The sequence below is a fragment of the Dryas octopetala genome, chromosome 2 (genome assembly GCF_963921425.1).
Source record: "Dryas octopetala chromosome 2, drDryOcto1.1, whole genome shotgun sequence".
Taxonomy (NCBI): Eukaryota; Viridiplantae; Streptophyta; class Magnoliopsida; order Rosales; family Rosaceae; genus Dryas; species Dryas octopetala.
The window spans coordinates 24345741-24369246 of NC_141367.1; the positions used below are offsets into that span (position 1 = coordinate 24345741).

Below are 23506 nucleotides of genomic sequence, written 5' to 3' on the forward strand. Positions count from 1 at the left end.
TCCGAGTAAAAGTGAGTTTTCGATGTTCCCCATAGCTTAAAAGAGATCTAATTGCTAGGCAGTGACGTGTAAACCACACAAGACAGTAAGGATCCGTTAGCTCAACATACCCTCCTTATGTTGTTATTCACAGTGAGATGAGAAAGCATACAGAGTAGAATTCCCTTATTGCAGACAAAGGGACAGAAAGAACAACCTTGTATTCAAGCACTTTATCTGCTACCTTCAATGAAGGCCAAATAACGAAATGGAAAGTTCTTGTCAAGTCATTCCAAAATTCTTAAAACAAAAATGAAAACAAGTTTAAATGAAGTAAAAAAAATTCTAGATGTGAATCGCCTTGTCATAAGTAGCCATGCAAGCTTCCTTCACGGCCTCACTCAGAGTTGGATGCGCATGGCAAACACGTGCAAGGTCCTCACTTGATCCATCATACTGCAAGACTACAGCCGCCGTGTGAATGAGCTCTCCAGCATTGGGTGCCATGATATGAACTCCCAATATCTTATCTGATTCCTCTTCAGCTATAACCTTGACAAGTCCTTCAGCATCATCTATTGCCTTGGCTCTGCTATTTGCCAAGAAAGGGAACTTTCCAACTCGGTAAGCAACACCAAGGGCCTTCACTTGTTCCTCAGTCTTCCCGACAGATGCAACCTCAGGGTGCGTATAGACAACCCCAGGGACCTTGTCATAGTCCACATGGCCAACCTTATTAGCTAGGAACTCCACACATGCTACCCCATCCTCTTCAGCCTTGTGGGCTAACATTGGGCCAGGAATAACGTCCCCAATTGCAAAAACACTAGGGACATTTGAAGCAAATTTTTCATTGACTAAAATCCGCCCCATCTTATCGGTTTCAACTCCTATCTTGTCCAAGTCAAGCCCGGCTGTGAATGGAACCCTACCAGCAGATACAAGAACAACATCAGCTTCAAGGGTGGTCTGGTCACCACCAGCTGCTGGTTCAAGGGTCAACTTCACACCATCTCCAGAAGTATCAACTCCTACTACCTTTGTTTTGAGCATGAATTTCATACCTTGCTTCTCAAGGGATCTATGAAATTGCTTGCGGATATCCCCATCCATTGCTGGGACGATATCAGGTCCAAACTCAACAACAGTTACCTCAGAACCAATTCTGCCCCACACCGAGCCCATCTCTAAACCAATATATCCCGCTCCAATAACCACAAGTTTCTTTGGGATTTCTGACAAAGCCAGAGCTCCTGTAGATGACACTATTTTCTTCTCATCAATGGTAATCCCAGGTAAAGATTTGACATCAGAACCAGTGGCAACTATGATATGTTTGCCTTTCACGACCGTATTCCCACCTTCAATGGTGTCCACTGAAACTTCGTTCGGGGAGATGAACTTTCCATAGCCCTTAACATAAGTCACCTTATTCTTCTTGAACAACCCTTCAATCCCTTTTGTAAGACCAGAAACAGCTTTATCTTTTTGGGACATCATGGCAGCTAAATCAACCTCAACAGAGGGGAACTTAACACCATGCTTTTCAAATGAATGCTTAGCTTCATAATACATGTGAGAGGATTGAAGAAGAGCCTGCACATAAAACCACAAATATTAGACAAAACGTTTTACATGCAACTAATACATCTAGTTATACTAAAAACAACCCAGAAGAGAATATGTATGTAATTCACAGAAGCAGTAAAGTAGCAACTTGTGCCATTTAGGTCTCGTTTGGTATGTCGACTGGACTGTACTGAATTGTATTATTTCAATCGTACTGAAAATTCCACAATTTTGCCCAATTGCGATTCCATTAACATTATTAATTAACTCATTTAATCAAACCCAACCAAAATGAATATTATCAAACATCAAATTACAAGCAAGTAATCGAAATTCAATAAAATAATACAAACCAAACAATTAGATCTGACAAGTAGTAAAATCCACCAGATAAAAATAAAAAATAAAAAAAACCGATTAAATATAGGATAGATTAAGAACCCTAGTAGGCTGGCTAGTAAGACTGTAGGAGTAAGCAAGAGTGTAAGAGATACGATACCTTGGAGGGTATGCAGCCGACGTTGAGGCACGTGCCGCCGAGAGCACCGCGCTTTTCGATGCACGTGGTCTTGAACCCAAGCTGAGCGGCCTTAATGGCCGCCACGTAACCTCCAGGTCCGCCGCCAATGACGACGACGTCGTTCTCGTCAGATCCCGAGGAAGCGAAGCCCCTGGAGAAGGAGGTGATCGAGAAGGAGTAGCGGATGGCCTCCGAGGACGTGTTCGAGAAGTTTCTAGAAAGAAGGTAGGCCTTCCGCCTCGCGAAGCTTGCCATCGCCATTTTCTCTCGCTCGCAGTTGGATTAAACCTTTAGGGTTCGGTTTGGTTTTGGTTTTGCTAAAGGCTCTTTGCGACTTTGCTTGTCACACAGTTCGTCTCAGGCTCGTCTGGCCTATCAGTGCCTTGCTTTGCTTACAGAATTTTTCTGTTACTTGTAATATTATATTATTTTTTATTGGTCTGGTGTGCTAAGGTTCAGGAACCAATTTTTTGGTCTTCTACTTATTCTTTGACACGTTGCAATGTATTTGTAATTTGAAGATCAGACGGAATGGTAGCCGTTGGATCGTGATCGTTTATGTATTGTGGTTGGTGGAGTTCTTCTCTGCATTGCGCTTACCATATTTGACTACTACCATGGGTTGGCAAAGCAATTTATGAAGGGTTAGGAAGAACACAATCATGAATCATGTGGTGGCTACCTGATTAATTGTATAATTATGAAGATTTTTTTTTTTTTTTTTTTTTAGTGTTTTGACATTTTTATAAAATAGAATAGTACAAAGCTAGAAAATGGTGGCCTCACACAGTCTTAGCATATCAGCAATTTGGATGTTTGGTGGAGGAGGTGCAATTGTTCACAAGATGATGAGGTTATTTGGCTGTCGCCAATTAAAATACTATTGAAGGCTGAAGCCAATCCAAACAGTAGACAGTGACCCATAACTCGTTCATTCTCAAAGACAGGAATTAAAAAGCTTGTTTGGATGAAGAGAAAGTTCCCTTGGAGTACATTTGAGGTAGAGATTATTTAGAAAATCTACAGTATCTGATTTTCTATGTACATGAGAAAGCTCTAGGGAGTTGACAACTGATGATTATGCAGCAAATAAGACTACTTTTTGAAAGTTTGAAACCAAGATGAGTCCTGATGGCCTAACATGAATGCTGAAGCTGAACACAGATGGGGTTTCATGGCCAACCCTATATCAAAATTCAGCCATGCTAGAGGCACAAGCTCAATAGTTATGTAAAGAGAAAATACATTCGAAACTGCATTTACCAAGACAAATGGAACAAAAATCTTGTGCACAGTGAACAATATTTCCCTCGAACAACAAAATGTAAATATGAATCAAACATGGAGGGCCATCCAGGTGAAAATAACACTAGCTCAAATGTTTATTACGTTTGCCGCAAAAACCAACAAACTCATACATTCAAGTCCTACTCTTCTGCCAAAAAAAAATGTCCTCATCTATTCTACAAAACTGCTGGCCGCTTTGTTCTAAACTATCTGAAACAGCCACAAACAGATAAGAATGCATTTTCCTTAAGAATCAGTAAATAGCAATGATTTGTACATTATTCAATTGCCTTCTAGCAAGCTTCTCAACCTACTTCGGGCTTCCTCAGATAGACTGCAGGTCCTCAACCTTGGCCGCTGGGAGGAACACGACCCAACAACACGATCAGGAGAAGAGAAGCACACAACAATAACAGTGAGGTTGTCAGATGTATTCAGGCGTAATGCTTCCTTGACGAGTTCTCTTGCACACTGTTGTGGGTCATCATGCCTCCTCAAACCACGCCGAACAAGACTCACAGCATATTGGCTTGACATGACATCCCAGATCCCATCACAGCCAATTATCAAAAATTCATCATCTTCTGTTAACATAACCTGTTGAACATCTGGCTCAGCAATGAGAGGTGACGAGGAACCAAAAGGTAATTTCATGTCCCAATCTCCAAGGGCTCGGGTGACTGAGAGATTACCATTAAGAAATCCATCATCAATGTAACCACCCAACTCCTCAACTCGCCTACGTTCCGGCAAGTAAGTAGGCCTATGATCTTGGGACATATCAACTGCTACTCCTTTCCTGCAAAGAACTGCTCGACAGTCGCCAGCATTTGCAACCAGCAAATGCCTTCCAAGTATAAGGGCGGTTAATGCTGTTGTTCCGCATGAACTGCTCACACTGCGTTCATCAGCCAAGGCATGGTCTGCTAGTAGAAATGCCTTCCTGTGGGAATTCTCCAACTCTCTGAAGGAAACAGCATCAATATCCGTTCTCTGAGGCAAATCAGCATCTTCAAAGAATAGTCTCATTGCATTCCTCTTGATATAAGCAGCTGCCTCAGGCCCTCCATGGCCATCAAAAACTGCATAAAATGCACTTGGCAAGGGACACTTGAAGAGAGGCCCCAAATGGGCAGATAGATCATCGATCCGAATGTGTTCGTCCTCCATGGAACCCCTTGGTCCAATGTCAGTATGGCTTCCTGAATGAATGTTCGGCACAAACTTGACTGGAGAAGACTCTATCCCAGCATTATTGCTGATCTCAGAGCAACTCACAACCTGATAAAAGAGCAAACAAGTAGGTGAGAAAATGTATCTCATGCATCTCAAACCCACAGTCATAAGACTGAATATACATTGTCACATACAGATAATACACGGAAAATTCAACAAGCATACAAATGACGAGTAATAAACCCCCAAAACTAAACAGATGACTCAAATGGTATTGATCATACAAGATTTCACCATTAAAGTTTATTTACAAGCGATACTATGTTAAAGCCCTTCTTTTTCTCTATTTATTCCCCTTTTAAATTCCATATTTAAATAAGTTGTTGATTGACTCAGTCAGACTTCCCCAACAATAATTCTTAGAGATAATCAGTTTGAAAGCTCGGATACATAAATCTGCACGCAATCTAAACCTGCTCACAGAGATCATAGGAATATACAGGCAGCAGAAATTTTGACCAGAAAATTTCTGATCAATTCATTCAAAAGCAAATCTTTCAAATCAAAAGGTCACCTTGAATTTACTGTAAAAAAAAACACACCAAGAAATTGGAACTTAGGCTGATGAAAACACCATAAAATTCATAAAGGAAAAAAGAAAACCCTCAATACTAGTAATACAGCAGACTCTAACAGAACCCACAAAAATTCAAGAACCCATGTTGATTTTGTTCATAGAATTCCCCAAACCCATAACTAATCTTGAGCATAAGCATCCATGAAAGTAACAAACATCAATTAAATCCCATAAAAAACGAACCCTTGAAAAAACAGTAAGTAATTCACTAATTCTTCATTCAAAATCATAAGAAAGCTGAAGAACACGTACCGATTCGAAGCGCGAAATCTCGGTGGAAATCGTTTCGGAGACGCGAACCTCGCCGACGAAGCTCGGAGTCGAAGAAGGCGAGGAGGCGACATCGACCGGAAGGTTGTGCTCTTGTGTTACGCAGATACGGTACTTCATATCCAGCACAGGCATGGCCATGGTCTTCTGGCATATAACCTCTGCTTCAGCCACCATCTTCTGGCTCATAATCATCCTCGAACGCGGTCGTTTTCGGTCAAAAAAAAAAATCCCAATTTAGTGCTTTTTCGGTGAACACGAATAGAACAGATATAGCAATTAGGGTTTTTATTCGCCGATTTGGATTTACTCTGTGATTTTCAATCGCTCTGCGTGTATTCGATTTTGTGTGTGCGCGTAATGTGAAGCGAATATGAGAGAGAGTTGGGTTATTTAACTGGCTGTATCGGGAATTTCCTTCCCGTTTCTATAAGTAATGACAGGCTAATACTAGTAGCACCGCTCTTGTAACCGACACGTGTCTGTGCCGACGCCGGTCCAAGGTCATTTCTCGGGAAGCGTGGCCGACACTTGTAACTTGTTGGAGGTAACCTGAAGAGGTTAAATTATTTTGACGATTTTACCCTATGGGTTGGTCTACTTTGCGAGTTTGCGGCTCGTTGTTTCCGGTTCTGGACTCGGGAATTGTAAAACTCGTGGTTCGCTTTCCTTTTACGGAGTGACAAGTGACAACTAAGACTACCGACAGCCGACAGAGCTTGCTTCGTGCTTCAGCCTTCATCTTCATGCCAATTATTACTCCCCAATAGTTTTTTACTTCCAATTAGATTGACTGAATTTTAGCTAAATCTTAATTTAAATAATTAAATGGTTATTTGGATTTTTTTTTCATGGGATAATTATTTTAAAATGCTGCTTTAACTACAATATTAAATTTGTGAATAAATTACAATTTATTAACTCAACTTTACATATTGTTTCAACTTAGTACCCCAACTTTGAAAACTTGCAAAACAGTACCTCAACTTTCATTTTGTGTCAAAATAGTAGCTCTGTTAGTTTTTATGTCAAATAAACCGTTATCTGCTAACGTGGCAAGAGTATTTTTGTCTTTTTTCCCAAATTTAAAAAATAATAATATTTTTTAAAACTTTTGAATAAAAAATTTTCTTGAAATAATTAAAACCTTTAAAATTAAAAAAAAAAAAACTGGGGGAGATGGGTAGGGGTTTGGGTAAGGGGGCTGGGTTGGGGTTGGGTAAGGGGGGGTGAGGGGGGAGAGGCGATGAGACTGGTGGGTCGGGCAGGGAGAGAGGAGAAGATGGCTGGGGGTGGCCTAGGATGGCTGGGGGAAGGCTGGGTGGGGGCGGGAAGGGGAGGGGATACGGCTGGGGGCGAGGAGGGGAGGGGAGGGGCTAAGGGGGAAGGTGGGTCGGGCAGGATGAGGAGGTGAGCTGGGGAGAGGAGGGGTGGGGGCTGGCTGGGGGGGAGGGTAGGTCGGGCAGGGGGTGGGTCGAGCAGGGAGAGAGGGAAAGATGGGGGCCGGGCTAGGGAAGGGTGGGGGTTGGCTGGGGAAGGAAGGGGAAAGGTTTCTTTTATTTTATGAAATTTTTTTATTTTAAGAACTTTTTTTATTCAAAAGTTTTAAAAAATATTATTATTTTAAAATTTTGGGAAAAAGACGAAAATATCCTTGCCACGTCAGCAGATAACGGTTTATTTGACAGAAAAACTAACGGAGGTATTATTTTGACAGTAATACTAAATATCTCATATTTTTATACCATAATTTTATATCATTTTATGTGGCAACTTACATGGCATTCATACATTGGACACTAAAAAAAAAAAACTTTGTTCAATAAAATAATGACACGTAAGATGGTATAAAAATATGATATAATAATGTGATAAATATAGCATTATTCTTATTTTGACACAAAATGAAAATTGAGGTACTTTTTTGCAAATTTTCAAAATTGGGGTATTAAATTGAAACAACATGTAAAATTGAGGTATTAAATTATAATTTGCTCTAAATTTGTTCTTAAACCAAAAACTAAAACTAAAAGCAAAGCAAATCTAGTAAGTAAATAGTAGTTATCTTGCCTCATTAAGCTAGCTAACCAAAAATTGAGTCCTAAAATAGCTAATTGGATGACTAATCTATTGGGGTGAGTTTTCAGCCACCTTTATAGATTTACACTACAGTTCGGAATAGACATAATTGATAAAAGGAAAAATACAAAAGAAAATAATTAGCATTCTTCTTAGTCAAAATGACTATAGATAAATTGATAAGTAAGTTATTAGAGATGCTCTTACATGTAAAATGGTAATCCTTCTTATGTGTTGGGATAGGTTGCTGCACTCTAAAAGTCCAGATTGACAAGGATATTTTTTGTATCAAATGTAGTCCTTTTGAATAACTTTTCTTTATAATTCTCCAAAATAGCAAGAGATATGGACAAGTAAGTTGTTAGATACTTGCTCTTACATATAAGAAGTCATTCTTAAGTAAAGAGTCATTCATCTTTACATGTTAGGACACCCTATTGGATTGACAACAAATATCCTATGTAATTATTTTGGAATAATAATTTTTAAAAATTTATATAAATTTTCTTTAACTTATTAGTTATTACCAGAGTTTAACAAAAACTTCTTTTCTTGAAAAAAATGATGCCAAAAAAGTAAGCAAAGCCTTCTAAATTTATTAGCTGTCGCTTTCAATTACATGGGCCTTAGATGTACATGCATATAATTTTCTTTGGCCTGAAACGTATATGCATAAAATGAATCATTGAATTTTATACCAAATTAGATTATTAAATTAGAAAAGGCCATCTATTATCATTCATGTATGATGAGGAAAATGTAGACGGAATTGCTCCCTCATTTTCTAGATGATTTTATAAGGATTTTGATATGTGATTCAAAAGGTTGTTCAGATTAGGACCATATTATTTGTAATTCCACATTAATTTTGTAATGAATCATTGATTTCATAAAGAATTAGATTACACATAATATCAAAACTTTTTGGTAAATTTTTATACTCCTTTCGTTTGATAAAAGTGACCAAAATTAAAAGAATTATCGGCATATTTAATGTATGATTGACTTCGTAAATCTTATTACCAAACTCTTCAACCAATTTCACACAACAGAATATGTTCCATTAAAAATGCATACTAAACGTGTTTTTTTATTTTCTTTAGATTAGGTGAGTAGAAGGACCATTTTGTTTAAAGAAGCAAGCTCACTAAAAAGAACCTTTATAAGTGATGTGGTGGTAATTAATTAATAATATACAAAGGTTACGTGCGGGAGTTCGTTAGTTGTTGCCTTGTTGGATTTAAAGTTAGTGGCTGCTGTCAGTATTCGCACGTCCTTGCAATTTATTATTTGTTTATGGCCAATACTAATCAAAGTAAGGTAAGTATTGATTAACTTTAATTTTTATTTATAAAAAAAAAGTAGGTTAAGTAACTTGCCTCACAAGTTGTCTTTCCTCTCTTTTTTTTTTTTTTTTTTTTTCTTTAAATTATTATCTAACAAAAACTCTACTTTTCTTGTTGTTGTTATCTTAAAAAAAGGTAAATGGAACTCAGCCAAAAAGTTAATCAACTAGCCTAGTCATCAAGATTCTGATATTTATCTTCTTTCTTATTCATTTTATAAAGATTATAAAGACTTCATAAATAGAGTAGATTCATAACATTTTCTTAAATATGTATGGGATCAAAATTTTGAATGAAAATAAAAAAGTTAGTATCAACAAAAATGAGTAAACGTTGAAATGCCAGTAAATTTGTTAATAATAAGATGTACTCACAAAAACATTTAAAAACTATAGTAATATTAAAAGAAATTCCTTGAGAGAAAAAGTGTTTTTGCATGCTGTTGGAGCTTAGACAAATTTTCCTAGGAATTTAACACGCTTATGCATGAATGGGAAAGAAAAAAAGAAGAAGAAAAACATGGTTTTTTATTTTCCTGGTGACAAACATGGTTTTTTATTTTATTTACTAAGAAAAGTAGGTAAGGTGAGGTTATCATATATGGATGGCAAGTGAGTGGTTAGAAATAAGAATCCTACCAGTCAGTCCAAAACTTATGATCTGTGATCCGATTATTGGCACAAGAAAATAAAAAGTTTTATGGTAAAGAGTAAAGACACATTTGACATATAAAAATATTCTTAAATGGGAAATTTGTTGTACACGTGTCTCAACAGGAATCACTTATGTTGGAGAGTCTAATTACCAACCATCCAAGGACTTGAAGTTTGGTATTTTGAAGCCATATTCTAACACGTGATTGGCTATCAGGGGTTCCCACTTTATCTGCCAATCTTCTTCTGGTTTGCCCAATCTCCCCACTCGCCACTGGCCAATCAAAATCGAACAGCATGGCAATGTTCTGGACATGTCAGTCTGTCGCATCAGCTTAAAAAGTACCACATGTGACATGGTCGGTCCACCTTTCTAGTTTCTTTACATTTGTAAAAAAATAAAATAAAAGATGCATATAGGTGTCCACAAGAAAAACTTCGACAAGATATACAAAGTTTAAAGACCGGCTATAATGCGACACCGAACTGTATACAGTCAGATTTTAGTGACCCAAATTTAATAATTTATACCTTTTAAGACAAAAAAAGTGAATTCTTCAAATTTAAAAGTAAAAAATGCTTTTAAGTGATGGATCGTAGAAATTCAACACGTGTTGCCCAAGTAAGGGATGCTTTTAGAAATTCAACAGGTAAGAATTCTATTTCTAGCTAGACAAGATTGTGGATCCTAAGAATTTTTCTATTTTTTAAGATTAATAGGATTTTTCTTGTTAGTCGAAAAAGAAAGTGTCCTCATTATTTGATGCACACTGGATGGTCCATAATTGAGAGTGGGGTGGGTGGCGTGGCCTTACAGGCCAGAAGTCAACTTACCATCCATTTCGTGCTTTCTAATGGGAATAAATGATTCATTTGTTGGTCAACCTGATCTAACTAACTAGAAAAGCAAAGAAGCCATAGTTTGCCACGAATGTTCACATTATGTTTGGAAACCCACCTGAATCTTACTGTAAATCAATAAAGAATACCCTCTGATAAAAAAAACAAAACAAATTCAATCTAAAATTCCCACCTCGTCAGGCTGAAGAACATCTGTACAGTTACAGTTTTATCTGATAGTTTCAAGAAAACCCCACAAAAGAGTAAAAAATTTGAGCTTCCAACTTGACTTGTTACGCAGAAGAGTTGAGCTCGTAAGAAAGGTTGGTATTTACTCACAGCAGATGGGCTGGTGCTCTTTCTGCAGCTTCTCCCAAAGGCACAACACTAACCTTGGGCTTTGGTAATGGGCGAGAATATAATTTGACTCACATCCAGCATTGTAAAACCTCTCATCGTTTTCATAATGCACTTCATGAGGGCTATACTTGAATTGTAGAACCCATATGCCCATTGCAACATCCTCTAGTTTAAAAAGCTGAAAAGTCATAATACTAGAGGTCAATTTAGGAATGAGAAGATCATCAACTCACTGCCTGCTCAATTGTCTTTACACCCCATATTGTATTCCATGAACAGCCTTTTTTTCTTTTCTTTTTTATTTTGTTTTTCTTAAAAGAAATACAATGTTATCTTCTTTTCAAGTAAAGGAGACATGTTCTACAAAATTCATGCAGATTCTACAAAATGCATAAGCAAGTAATTTTACCTGGAGGTCCCTTTCCTGGTGGCCGTGGACAATGAATTTGGCAATGTCCCGAGATATTATGTAACCCGGACCATGGGCCCATGGTGGGTATGAAGCATGTGGCCATTCCTGCACAAAAGAACACTCATCAAAATCTAGTCAAAGTGCAATGAAGCAAATATTAACCGTAAGGAAAGAAATGGGATGTGAATACCTTTTCACCAATATACCATTTGCTGTCTTTCTCCCTATTGGGTGATGAATCAGAGGATATAAGACCATACAAAAGACCTTTGGTTGCCTTTCCCTTGAGGCTAGAGACAACCTCATCAATTCTAACAAAAGCATCATCATCTGTTTTCATGATATATTTAGCAGGGAGGATTTTGGTCTGCATATTTAAGATAAAGATGATTGATAAGTTTTCTAACAATATTTATAGGAAACGAATACTATGACAAAACGCAGTTATGGAATCATGGATAATTTGGTTTGCAGAGAGATATTTTGTATCAACATACACCAAATATGCAAATTGCAATAGTTTTCAAACTGATCAGGCTGTAATAATCAAGAAATGGCATCAGTTGAATATCTCCGTATGCTTGAGCTTCTCGCCACAGCTCCAAATTGACTTGACTGTTCTTGTGCTGCAGGTTAGAAAAAATTGTTAAAATTTATTACCCGCCAAATTTTTTCTGAGCAAGCAATAGGTTAATGAATAGCACAACTAGAATGCATATCTTGGAGTCCAAGGAGTATGCTACATGGTGAGCTTGTTTCACTTCTTCAGGTTCATAATGTAAGAGTATTAGAAGGAAGGAAATGAGCAACAAGCGCTAAGCTTAGAAGTAGAAATAATTTTTCTTTTACCCCATTTCGATTATAGAAATTGTTGCTAAAAATTCAATTCAAATGAAATATAGACGACTTGTAAACAAAAGACCCCAAGTCTGCAATGTTTCACTTACAAGACCAATAAAAAATCGAACAGCCACATTCCCAGAACGTACAGCCTCGTATTGCATCCAAGTCCTCCTTAATGCCATTCTCCGCTCAAAATTATTTCCAGCAGAGAAAACCCCAACCAACATCAAAATTCTTTTCTTCAAAACGGGCGGAGCTTTGAGGTGCTCAACATCAACAACTAAATCATGATCTTCGGAAACGGGCAAGCCTTTAGCTAAGGCGGATAACACATTCAAACCACCAGCCACTTTGACTTTGGTAACTGACCATGGTTCAAGTTTCTGCATAAGCAAAAAAGTAATGTAGGATGGGAGTATTCACTTTTACCAAAATGGAATGATCTTGAACAATAACAAACTTCGTACAGTAATCATTGTTCTAAGCAAATAAAAAAAATATCTTTGTACAGTAATCTGTTATTATCAATAAACTCATACCTTACCTCTCTATATGCAAAAGATGTTTCATGCCTTCCGTTTACGGTCATGTGGAATCCCTCAAAACCAACCCACAATGTGGCAGTAAATGGATTCCCTTCAACGAATGGGAAGTTACCACTTTCATAGGCACTTCCCCTGGAAAAATTGGTCAATGTGTCACTACTAGGCTGACTCATATTTAGGTTTTCCTCCAAAGAACTTCTAACAATTTGTTCATTGCAAAGAACAAGTCCATCAACTGTCAAATTTGAAAAATCTATTAGCCTTATAGTTATAAGAACCCTTATTCAAATGTTAATTTTTTTATTAAAAAAAGGAAGCAAAATACAGTAAATAATCAAAGGATTAGTATTGAGAAACAGTGTTGAAAAATTATACCATTTTGGACTAACACATAAGACAAAAAGTGTTCAAAAGGTAGTTATACACTTATACTAAAGTTTATTTACATTTTTCATATAATGTTCTATTTCTGGCTCAAGTACGGATCTACTATATGATCATAAGCAAACAGCGTCAGGGTGCTAGCAAAAGAGTCGGATTTGCACTCCTCACAGTCTAAACTAAAATTTACCTTTCAGGTTGCTAGCAGACTTGTGAGAAGGACATCTTTCCTCTTTGCCCCAACCAAGTTCATTAGTCCATATATTTTGAATTACAAATGGCTCCTCTGTCATGTTATCACCGGGCAGACTGACATTGTAATGCAAGATAATAGGAGGCTCAGGCTCTCCTGAAAGTTGGGAGCCTAGAAGTTCAATTTGAAAGCTTCTAAATCGCCCATCAGGAATGCCAACCAAAGAAATGGAAGAATCGTCAACGAGGCCGCAAGGGATTTCAAGAACAATCCCATCTCTTGATGCTATCTTATCAAGTGTAGTAACAGAGAAAGGGCAATTCTTGTCTTGTTGACTGTCACTTTTGCTTAATTTGGAAGCTCTGTCCTTCTCAATTGTAGACAACAAGACTTTCCACGCAACGGAAGCCTCTTTAACACCTTGAGCTGTTTCAGGCAAAGCATCAGACCTGGAAAGTATGGGGCGCATGTGAGTCCATACAAGCAAGGCCCCTGACCCTTCTTTGAAGATGCCATGCACCGCAAACAGATCACTGAGCCCATCAACGTCTATAAAATGGGGTTTCTTAGATGGCTCTACTTTTTTCACTTTTATCTCAGAAGACATAATAACAGACTCATTGGTTGGATTGTTTCCGAAGAACTCAGAAGCTGACTGCTTCGGAGGCTGCGTTGGTGGCTCGATTTTGACAACGCTGCAATAACGAAAAAACAATACCAAAGCAAGAGCAATGATCAACAAACCTCCAGACCACTTCTTCATTTTCGTTAAATGGTGAAGCTGATACTTATACACAGCCGCATAACTCCTTTTTGGCTCTTACGCGAGTAAGCATGTAACCCAGTTCGTGAACTGTCATCTTCCTTCACCTTCTTGCTCTGTTTGCATGCACAGTGACACATTGAATACTACTTTTCATTATTCAAGAGCCAAGACCCAGAAAATCAAATAGTAAATTTCAAAGGAAAAACTGCTCAAGCAAGCCCAATCTAATTGTTAAATTCTCAAAAACCAAAACCTAATAAAACAAGAAAGCTTATAGATTTTGAATCTTCCCAGTGAGGATCTAGCTGTAGTGTCAATATCAACTAAGTTTCAACCAATGTATGAGTCAAACCTTAACAAAGCTTTCAAATATGGTCCTCCAGAACTTGAAAACCTCAAATCTGATTCTGTGAATCAAAATCACCAAAAACTGAAGGTACCAAGTGAAATGGCAATCAAATCTACTAAGCAAAGCATGTATTCTTCTTCTATGGTTGAACTGTGAAAATCGATTTTGAGCTCCTGCGCAGTGCACAGTGCATCGCTGGTATTCACATATCGGGGAGCTCTCCTAATACGGCGTCGTATTATGCGGTTGTCTGTGCCTTGTCAGGTCACAGGTGGACGTGTTCGTCTCTGTATTTTCTTATTGAAGTGATTATGAGGTTGCCGAGTAATTATCAGTGTGGTCAACCGTCAAATTTGTGAGAATTTAGTCATTTACTTGAATAAATCTTTTTTTTTTCTTTAATACTCACAAATTATTGTAACAAGATGCTTTGAATATTATTTGGTAAATAAAATTTAATTAATAAATATAGCAATGCTCTGCGTTTTTTTGGTGCGAAGCACCATATGCTGGTCATAAAATGTAATTAATTAATAATATGTTTTACCCTCTTTATTGGAAGTAAAGTAGTTGATTTTATTTTGTTGGAGATAAGTCGTTATCACCCCTCTACAGTGGCGGATCTAGAACTCAACTCTTGTGGGGGCAAGATTAAGAGGCAGCAGGGGCGGATGCGAGTGACTGAGCGAGCAGCGGAGCAGGGGGCGACGGGCGACGGCGAGGGAGCAGGGGCGACGGCGACAGGCGCGCAGCTGTGCAGGGGCGTCGGCGTGTCGCCTTCAGCAGTTCAGGCAAGCTGGGGCGATGGTCTGGTCTGGGTGATCGAGTTTCTTCATTTTTGTCATTGTGCGCAGAAGGTCTGGTCTGAATGCAACTGCAATCTTGCCCCTACCAACCATGGCCGTCGCCCCTGCTCCCTGCAAATCTGGCCATGGCCGTCGCCCCTACTCCCTGCTCCCTGCTTCCTCTGTTCTGGTTCTTCCTGCAAATCTGCAATCTTGCCCCTACCAGCCATGGCTGCCACCAACGCCCAAGCTTCATTCATGGGGTCAAGATTTTTCCTTAAGCTTAGCATTTCTGGGTTCATGGGGTCAAGTGACTCCATTGACCCCATTGTAGATCCGCCCCTGCCCCTCTAAACAAAGAATTTGATCAATAATTTTTGGGATGACTGTATTCCACTAAAATAATAAATATTCTCAGCATATAACTCCTACAAAGCCTTCAAAAGTAAAATTTTACATTCATGAAAAGAATAATAAATTAGAAACAAAAACAAATTCCTAGTAAATAAATGTTTTTTTCTGCAAAAATTAAAAGGAAGAGGGCACAATATGGGGTGTTGGGGAAGTGTTCTATTCGCCAGCGGCTTCAAACGATCATTATGATACTAAGGTAAATTTTATTACTGAAGCGCATAGGATTTGTAGCTCTAATGATTGTGAGCTAATGCGCCCTTTTTTATCTTTGGTGAAACATATATTTAGAGTACTGCTATTTTTACATCCATTTTTCTTTTACCACACACCCCTCTTCCTCATTTATTAAATTACAATTCTAACCTCTAAGGCTCTAACCTAAATAATCATAATACCCTCATTACACATCCCAAACCACCCATCACCACCTCCACGTTCAGACCCACCCCGACCATCATGTTCATTCTCTTCCGTCACAATAATTAAAAAGCATAATGAAATCAAAACACAAAGGATTGCAATTCCACTTTTACAAAGTCATGAACCAGTCAAAATTAACCTGAATTTCCACAAATGCAAAATATCATAAATACAAACATAAAGGCAATAAGGTAAATATCAACTTCATATCCAAGGCCCAAGGGACATAGTTATCAGTATCCAAAGGAAAGAGATCCATAAACAGTTACAACACAAACAAAATAGGTGTTCAGTTCCCCTAATGAAGTTCAAAAGTAGCAAACTTGTTGTCCATGCCAATTCCAGTTTGCTGCTATAACTAAACTGATTCCCAAGCCTTCCAAAAGAGAAAGGGTAGGATACTTAGCACCTGCGGTTCTCCACCAAGTCAATGCAGTAAAATCCTGACTCCAAGGTAAGACAGGTTCTTCCAAATAGTAATCCAAGTCTGATTTCTTTGTAGGCTGATTACTCAATTTGATGAACTGCTGGTAGTCTTGCAACACAAGAAAAGTATGATTCACATGTCTAGGAGGAGCAGACTCCCCTTCTAAACCTGAATCAGAAGAAGATGAATCACTCATGAAGTTCTTTTTTTCAGGAAAAGAGACCACATATTCATCAAACAGATTCTATGTATTTCATCTTAAATCGAGGATCCAGTGCTGCAGCTATTGCCAACAGCAAGAACATGTCGTCCCAATACTTGTCAAACCTTTTCAACATGCCCTCAACTATTGTTCTAACAAAACTATCCGAGTAAGTGGACATTTGGGTCAGAAATTCACGAAACTCATGAAGGTGATAAAGATAGACATTAGCAGTTAGATGTTTTGTTTCAAATGATGCATTTGATACATCATATATGTTGTCTACAATTTTACAAACACCTTACCACAGGGGTAATGATCTTCCAAATGAATACAACTCACGAACTTCGTCAATGATATTTTCAATCTTGTCAAATGCATCCTGCACCATTAGACTCATTATTTCCCCACAACAATACACACGAAACAGCTGACCACCAAGTTGGAGTTCCTTCTTTTCTTGGATGTGAGTTTTCACAAACTCAACCAATTCATGATAGCAATAATCTTTAGTCATAGTAGTGAGTGTGCATATCTTGTTCTCAATTCCCCAATCTTTAAGTGACCTAAAAATGCCCCAATCTTCATCTTTCATGATGGAGATCATCAGATGAACTCGAAACCGAAAGAGAACGGAAGAAAAGTACCCAATTTTTCATTTTCCAATTCTCATCAATAAAATGTGCGGAAAGGCACAAGTAATCATCACAGAAAAGGGTATCATAATTTTCATACCTCAACATGTCCACCGAGAGGCTGCTCCGTCCATCAAAGTTTCCAAAGATTTCTTTAGTTTCCACTTTCCTTTGCTTATAGATTTTCATGCATTCACTTTCAGGACCCTCAGACATATCTAAGAAACACAAAATCATTAGAAAAATGATATTGGCTTATAATCATGGATACCCAGTAACAATATAACCAAAAATCTTGCAATGAATTACTAAAAATGTAAACTTTCTTCACCCACAAACTGTGAACACAAAGCTAATGTAACGAATGAAAGAAAAATGACAAAATATACAAAATGATCAAACTGGTAAATAAAAGGAGGAATGAATAAGCAAGAAAAACACAGAATGACAGTACAAGTTAGAAGTAAAAAGTGTGTGATGGTTATTGTATTTGAAATATTTGTTTAGATAAACAATAAAGAAACAATCTTGGGTTGAAACCGAACCTCGTCTGGGATGAGTTGCTCTGGAGGAGTTATGCAAATATTATAATGAAATTTGGGGTTTTGTAGGAAGTGGAATAGACTGAGAGATAACAATAATGCTATACTTACCACATTTCTTACAGTAATGCTACACTTACCACATTTTTATATCACAATTTCATACCATCTTACATGACATTCATACATTGGACACTAAAAATTAAAAAATAAAACCTAACAAAGAAAAAGAAAATATTCTTCCAGTAAAGTAATGACACATCAGATGGGATACAAATGTGGGAAAAAAAATATGGGACAACTAGCATTATTGCATTTCTTATACCATCTCACGTGTCATTATTTTATTGGACAGAGTTCTTCTTTTTCTTTTTGGATTTTTATTTTTATTTTTTAGTATCCAATGTATGAATGCCATGTAAGTTGCCACATAAAGTGGTATAAAATTATGGTATAAAAATGTAGTATATCTAGCACTACTGGAGAGATAAACAGAGTATGAGTTGCTTACTTGCTTACGGTACGTTATGCTTCATTTGAGCGGGAAAGTGAGAAAGGACGGCATCAACACGTACACGTGGCTAGCTTATTTGGGACTTTTCATTTTCTCGTTTTTATGTTGGGACTTTCACCTTCTCGATTTTTGTTGGGACTTTTGATCTTCTCGATTTTCTTTGGGAGTTGGGACTTATCATCTTCTCCTTTTTATCTCTCTTAATTTTGTTGTATTTCTTTTTTTTCTTCTATATTTTTTTTTTTCGGGACACCAAATTTTTTCTCTTTTAGAAAATAAATTTTAATTTTTCGTTAAAACATTCTTTTGACTTTTGCTTCATAATGATATGCTTGCATTTGTATCACATAATAAACTTGTTGGGAATGCGATTTACATTCCCATTTTAATTAGGAGAATATGAAAAGTGTTTGAGAATGTGATATAAAAGTTAATTATGACAAATGAGATAGTAAGGGGTGTCCCAACTTTAATTTCATTAGATTTTAAAAGTCCAATGAAATTTAGGTGTCCCCAACTTAGATTTCAATGAACTTTAGGTGTCCCCAACTCAGATTTCAATGTATTCCAATGAAATCCAGGTGTCCTCAAAAAGTCATGGATTTCATTAAGCGAAAGATTTTAATGGATTTGGATGGATTTAGATGGATTTAAATGCATTTTTTACACATAACAAATTTCATGAGAATTTCACCCAATTCCTTTGGATTTTGATAAATTCTATGAATTTTAAAATCTATTAAACTCCTTTAAAATCTGAGTTGGGGACACCCTCCTAAGTCATCTAGTCATTCAAAATTAATATGAATTCATTATAACTTTATAAAGAATAGGAATAGCAACCTTAAAGAGCTCAAGGGATTCTCTCCCTTATTTTATGAGTATTCCATGCCATGTAAAAGTTGACTCATTCTCAAAGTACGTACACCAAACATGAGAAAAAAATTTCATACCCATTTTCATCCCCACTTCTGCAAAACAAGCGCTGCCTTAAACATAAAAGTTCTCACATAGCTAGATTCAATAAACTTGCTCCAAAGAAATGGGATGCAAACCCACTTTTATTAAGAATGGGGAGTTTTATGCAATGGAAGACATTACCTCTCTTATTCTAGTCGATTCAAATATATGTGATCATGGTGTTTGTGAGGTTAGTACTCCTGAGGCATTGACAACCATAACGTGACAACACAACTTACCTTAGTCAAGCTCAAGGTCTGTAATCAAGTTTCAATTTCTATATGCTAAGGTTTCAAGACTACTTGTGCAATGTCATGAAATGTGCTGGTAGTCTTGCAAGTTGCAGCACACTACATGTCTAGGACTAAGAGACTGCCCTTCTGAATCTGAGTCAGAAGAAGATGAATCACTCACAGAATACAGTTGACTAACTTTGTGAATGATATCTTTAATCTTGTCAAAAGCATCCTGAACCATTAGACTGATTATTTCACCACAACAATACACACGAAGTAGCTGACCATTAAGTTGAAGTTCCTTCTTTCCTTGGATACAAGTTTCCACATATTCAACCATTTCTTCAAACCATTCATAAACCCTCAGCATCGTCCATTTCATCTGAATCTGATGAAATCGCATCGCATCATTCTTATCACCATCACTGCCGTCACTTCTATGATCAAACAGTCCATCCTCTCCAGAATCAATAGCTTCGTTGGCTTCAGGAACCCTAGACAAGATCAAACATTCCATCCTCTTCAGAATCAATAGCTTCGTTTGCAAAGAAAAATTACATTGGCGTATAATCATGGATCATACCCATCATCAGCAATATAATTAACCAAGAATCTTGCACTGAATTATAAAAATGCAAACTTTATTCGTTTTGGTACAAAAACAAAACTTTATTTCTTTTAGTACTAAAAACATAAACTTTATTCATCCCCAAAACCCCATACCCAACTTTTCTTTATACCCAATATCAACTATCCACTCACATCTCACTCTAACTCTCTAACAAAACTCTAAACCCACTACAACACTCTCCATACTGATACAAACAAATTTAATATTATCGAATAAATAGTCAAATTGAGGTTTAAGAGTCTTTAAATAAAATATTTTCGTCATTCCTTTGAATTTTAATAAAAAAATACTTATTTTCAAAAACTGGAATCGCGGCATGTTATGAGTTGTTCGGCAATATTGCACTGAACATAATTTTGTACATTCGGCCTCACACTACAGAACACCTTTAAGAACTTTTTAAAAAGTTTGGTGGTCACAAATCAAGATGTTTAGTTGTGCGCCATCGAACATCCTTCTACCCCGTTTGCTTGTTTGCCGTTGAACATTGTTCTACCCGTTCACTTGTGCGCCACCAAACATCCTTTTACTCGTTCAATTAACTAGTGCCGAACAAAATCCGAAAAAAAAGGGTAATTTTTCATTTAGATTCACTTGGAACTTCATTTATTCTTAACAATATCTAACATTATTTGCTTTCAGACAACGCAAGAAAAAGGAGGGTTTTCCTTGACTCTTGAAAGAGTGTCCAGCAAATATATGATATACAAAAAATACAGCTCTTAATTGAATTGATGCGACTTGTCTGAAGCACAATTCATTGGATACACCATACATTAAACAAGATGCAATTACTATGATTTTACTTCCTAAGCCTATCCGTCAATTACATTTATAAAGCATCATATTCATATGGAACCGACTTACAATGAGCTTTTGAACTGACCGCCTTTGGTAAATTTGTACGTATAAATCGACTATTCTAAGACATATACAAGGAATGTCAAAACCTGTACAAACTTTGGAGCCCCTAGTAGCTATAATGGCGACAGGTAGATGCGATGTCAGCCTTATATATTCATATACATATCAATGTGTATTTGAGGCTACACGTACCATTCATATTCATGCCTTACATGGTGTCTGTCGGTGGTCCCTGTGGGACTTATCATAAAAAACCAGCAGGAAACAACCTTCTCATCTTCTGAACCTGTAAAAACAATATTCTGCAAAATTAGAAATTGATGTTATACCAGTCTTGTCTATACGTATCAATGCAATAACTGCAATGATCATTCCAGCAATGATCAAATTATAGAAAACCTATCAGATGGTTAGAACATCTGAACATGCAGGCTAAAATCAAGAAGAAACCCCAATGACCTGACCACAGCAGAAAGCCAAAAAACCATATTTCCCCCCGAGCAATGATTTCGAAAAATCAAATGGTGCTGCTGCCAAAAGTTGAACTACGAGGAACTGATGCAGGCACCTGTCGGGGTGACAAGACGCTAATCCCTTCTTTTTGTATAGCTTCAGCGCTCGCACTATCCGCAATTGGTGAATATGGCTTTGTCACATTCTTTTTCAGTATTCCCTGAATAACATTGCAAATCAAAGGTTTTCATTAAGAAATAAAACCTTAACTAGTAAGGAAGAATATCGCAAACTTTAGCAATGTGTTATATGGGTGCTGTGAATCCTTATAAATAAATCAGTATTTATCAAAAACACCTGTATATATATAACAGGCCATCAGTAAATGACTCAGAACAAACTTATTACACAATTTATTTTAGAAAATTTCACATTCTCGTCAAAACTTTCAATATAAAATATCTTATAATTTTCCTTGGTTTTTTATGAATAATTTTAGCATTCCAAGGTCAACCTTGACATAGATAAAAGTCAATGCAATAACCTGACACTGCAGAACTCAAAGGTATGGCATCAAAATCAAACCTTTGGTTTGTTTGGTCCATAAGTGTTCATTGCTCGTTCAATTGAGGAGTACACTTCTTGAGCCTGTGGGGTATCACGAATGCACTTTATGACACGAACTTGTTCCCTCAACTCAGTTGATTTATCCTGTAAATAAAGAATGAGCCGTGAAGGTGGAGCTTTTGGGCCATCCTTTTTATCAAATGACAATTCCATTGTCACTAGGTCATCCCAAAGTACATCCCACAATACTGAACATGGATCCCTAGCTGGGTTGAACTTCCTCTGAGCTACGGTAAAGGGTTGCTGAATGACAAAAAATACAATTGTCATTTTCTGGTGACTTCCAAGTATGGTGTATAGCAGATAGGAAAGGATAGATAGCACCACAACTGATTCTAATCTTGCTAACTTACTTGCAACAGAATCACTCTTCGATGAGTGACCAGAAGAATTTTTCCTTTGCGGAGTAAAAAGTGATCTTCATAAGCATCTGATAATGCAAACTTTCCACGTACTTTAAATAGATCAACCTGGAGGAAAAATGAACCTGATTCTGCTAGCTGCAATATAACCTTCATGACAAAACAAGTAGATTCAGTTTTAGTCACTGAACACAAACTGATCATTACCAAACAAGTCAGCAAGCTGGATATCAACTAACAAAGAATAATGTCGCTCTATTTTCTAGATCACATGCATTGAAACCCATATAACATCAGTTCCAAATATGTCAAATTAATGAAAACTTTCAGAGAAGGATTTAAAGCTAGTCAAACAACTAGTACCTGTCCCTGTGCTTTGTAGTCTTCATATGGTCGAAGTATATTATCACCACTAACAACCCGAGGCAGACGTCTGCGGAGGAGTTGCTCATCAGAAGTTATAGCTGATGCGATCTTCATTCTCATTGCATTGGCACCTTCAGTGGTTTTGGACAGAAGATCTAGAACCCCACTCACTGGTTGTGCAGCTGCACCTATTAATCCTTTCCCAACACCTTGAACAAAACCCTCAACGCCAGAAGTTTTTGCACCTTCAAGCGGCTTTGTTAATATGCCAGTGACTCCTCTGAAGAAACCTTTTGCCAGTGCTCCACCTCCCTCTCTGATAACATCACCAAAGTCCTCTACACCCTTGCTTTCCTGCCAAAGTAAAATTTTTTAAATGAAATATAAACACTCCAGCATATAGAGCTAAAACAATGAGATTTGTCAGTGTAGAAATTGCAATAAGCATTAGCTGGAAAGGTACAACCCAAGGAGAGTATCATACATTGCATTTGCTCTTCCATGAGCCAGACTATATATATAAACAAACTCGAGAAAAATGGTTCATTTAAATATCAACGTACCAAAAGGCCAATGCAACAAAAGGCCAATGCAAATGCGCACAGTCTTATCACATGGTTAATCACTGTACTATAATATTTCCTAAAATATAATTGAGTAAATTAAAGATAATTATCCCTTTTAACTTCGATAAAGGTAAAGGAAAGTTCTCATGTTTTGGAATGAGTTTATTTTTCAACCAAGTGGTGCAAATAATGTTTTACTGCTGCACAGTATTCCCTTTTGCATTTAATATACCACAATCCTTGCTCCAGGTTCCATTGAGTTGATATGCCTTGTGTGCACTGCATGCATTTACAAGG

At 37.3% G+C, this 23506-nt stretch overlaps 4 protein-coding genes and 1 pseudogene across 8 annotated transcripts in view; all 5 read right to left on the reverse strand.

The window, feature by feature from the left end:
• Nucleotides 1-96: 96 nt before the first annotated feature.
• Nucleotides 97-2512, reverse strand: LOC147294497 (dihydrolipoyl dehydrogenase, mitochondrial). The gene is made up of 2 exons (XM_086233727.1): nt 2048-2512; nt 97-1575 (listed from the first exon to the last, which is right to left on the reverse strand). Exons 1-2 carry the CDS (start codon nt 2327-2329, stop codon nt 325-327), a joined length of 1533 nt encoding a protein of 510 aa, XP_086089853.1. The 5' UTR covers nt 2330-2512; the 3' UTR covers nt 97-324.
• An 887-nt stretch (nt 2513-3399) lies between these two features.
• On the reverse strand, nt 3400-5812 carry LOC147294498 (putative protein phosphatase 2C 13). The gene is made up of 2 exons (XM_086231701.1): nt 5421-5812; nt 3400-4636 (listed from the first exon to the last, which is right to left on the reverse strand). Exons 1-2 carry the CDS (start codon nt 5631-5633, stop codon nt 3638-3640), a joined length of 1212 nt encoding a protein of 403 aa, XP_086087827.1. The 5' UTR covers nt 5634-5812; the 3' UTR covers nt 3400-3637.
• A 4621-nt stretch (nt 5813-10433) lies between these two features.
• LOC147294499 (Galactosyltransferase family protein) lies at nt 10434-14483 on the reverse strand. The gene is made up of 8 exons (XM_086231700.1): nt 14209-14483; nt 13088-13969; nt 12516-12751; nt 12076-12354; nt 11626-11754; nt 11319-11495; nt 11126-11233; nt 10434-10894 (listed from the first exon to the last, which is right to left on the reverse strand). The coding sequence occupies exons 2-8, from the start codon at nt 13851-13853 to the stop codon at nt 10688-10690; spliced, it is 1902 nt and encodes a 633-aa protein (XP_086087826.1). The 5' UTR covers nt 13854-13969; nt 14209-14483; the 3' UTR covers nt 10434-10687.
• Nucleotides 14484-16084: 1601 nt separating this feature from the next.
• Nucleotides 16085-17348, reverse strand: LOC147294500 (zinc finger BED domain-containing protein RICESLEEPER 1-like; annotated as a pseudogene).
• Nucleotides 17349-20676: 3328 nt separating this feature from the next.
• LOC147294501 (calcium-dependent lipid-binding family protein) overlaps nt 20677-23506 on the reverse strand; it is a 36768-nt gene continuing 33938 nt past the window's right edge. For 2 of the 5 annotated variants that reach the window (XR_015120928.1, XR_015120930.1), the window contains 5 exons: nt 22641-22997; nt 22269-22427; nt 21874-22158; nt 21295-21508; nt 20677-21121 (listed from right to left, as the gene is read on the reverse strand). Coding sequence is in view for 2 of the 5 variants with exons in the window: in XM_086234619.1 (XP_086090745.1) it covers nt 21080-21121; nt 21404-21508; nt 21874-22158; nt 22269-22427; nt 22641-22997 (948 nt within the window). In the remaining 3 variants the exon portion in view is untranslated. Of the gene's footprint in view, nt 21122-21294; nt 21509-21832; nt 22159-22268; nt 22428-22640; nt 22998-23506 lie in introns of those variants that run through there. The other 3 variants (XM_086234619.1, XR_015120929.1, XM_086234621.1) reach the window with 3 other exon arrangements.

Bases quoted from the DNA above. Each gene is read 5' to 3' on its own strand.
- LOC147294499 (XM_086231700.1), bottom strand. From the start codon at position 13,853: ATGAAGAAGTGGTCTGGAGGTTTGTTGATCATTGCTCTTGCTTTGGTA. The intron at 11,755-12,075 runs GTAAGTGAAACA...TCTAACCTGCAG, and splicing joins TTCGATTTTTTATTGGTCTT to CACAAGAACAGTCAAGTCAA. The intron at 11,496-11,625 runs GTATGTTGATAC...TTAAATATGCAG, and splicing joins TTGCAATTTGCATATTTGGT to ACCAAAATCCTCCCTGCTAA.
- LOC147294498 (XM_086231701.1), bottom strand. From the start codon at position 5,633: ATGATTATGAGCCAGAAGATGGTGGCTGAAGCAGAGGTTATATGCCAG. The intron at 4,637-5,420 runs GTACGTGTTCTT...CTCTTTTATCAG, and splicing joins AGATTTCGCGCTTCGAATCG to GTTGTGAGTTGCTCTGAGAT.
- LOC147294497 (XM_086233727.1), bottom strand. From the start codon at position 2,329: ATGGCGATGGCAAGCTTCGCGAGGCGGAAGGCCTACCTTCTTTCTAGA. The intron at 1,576-2,047 runs GTATCGTATCTC...TTTTATGTGCAG, and splicing joins TCGGCTGCATACCCTCCAAG to GCTCTTCTTCAATCCTCTCA.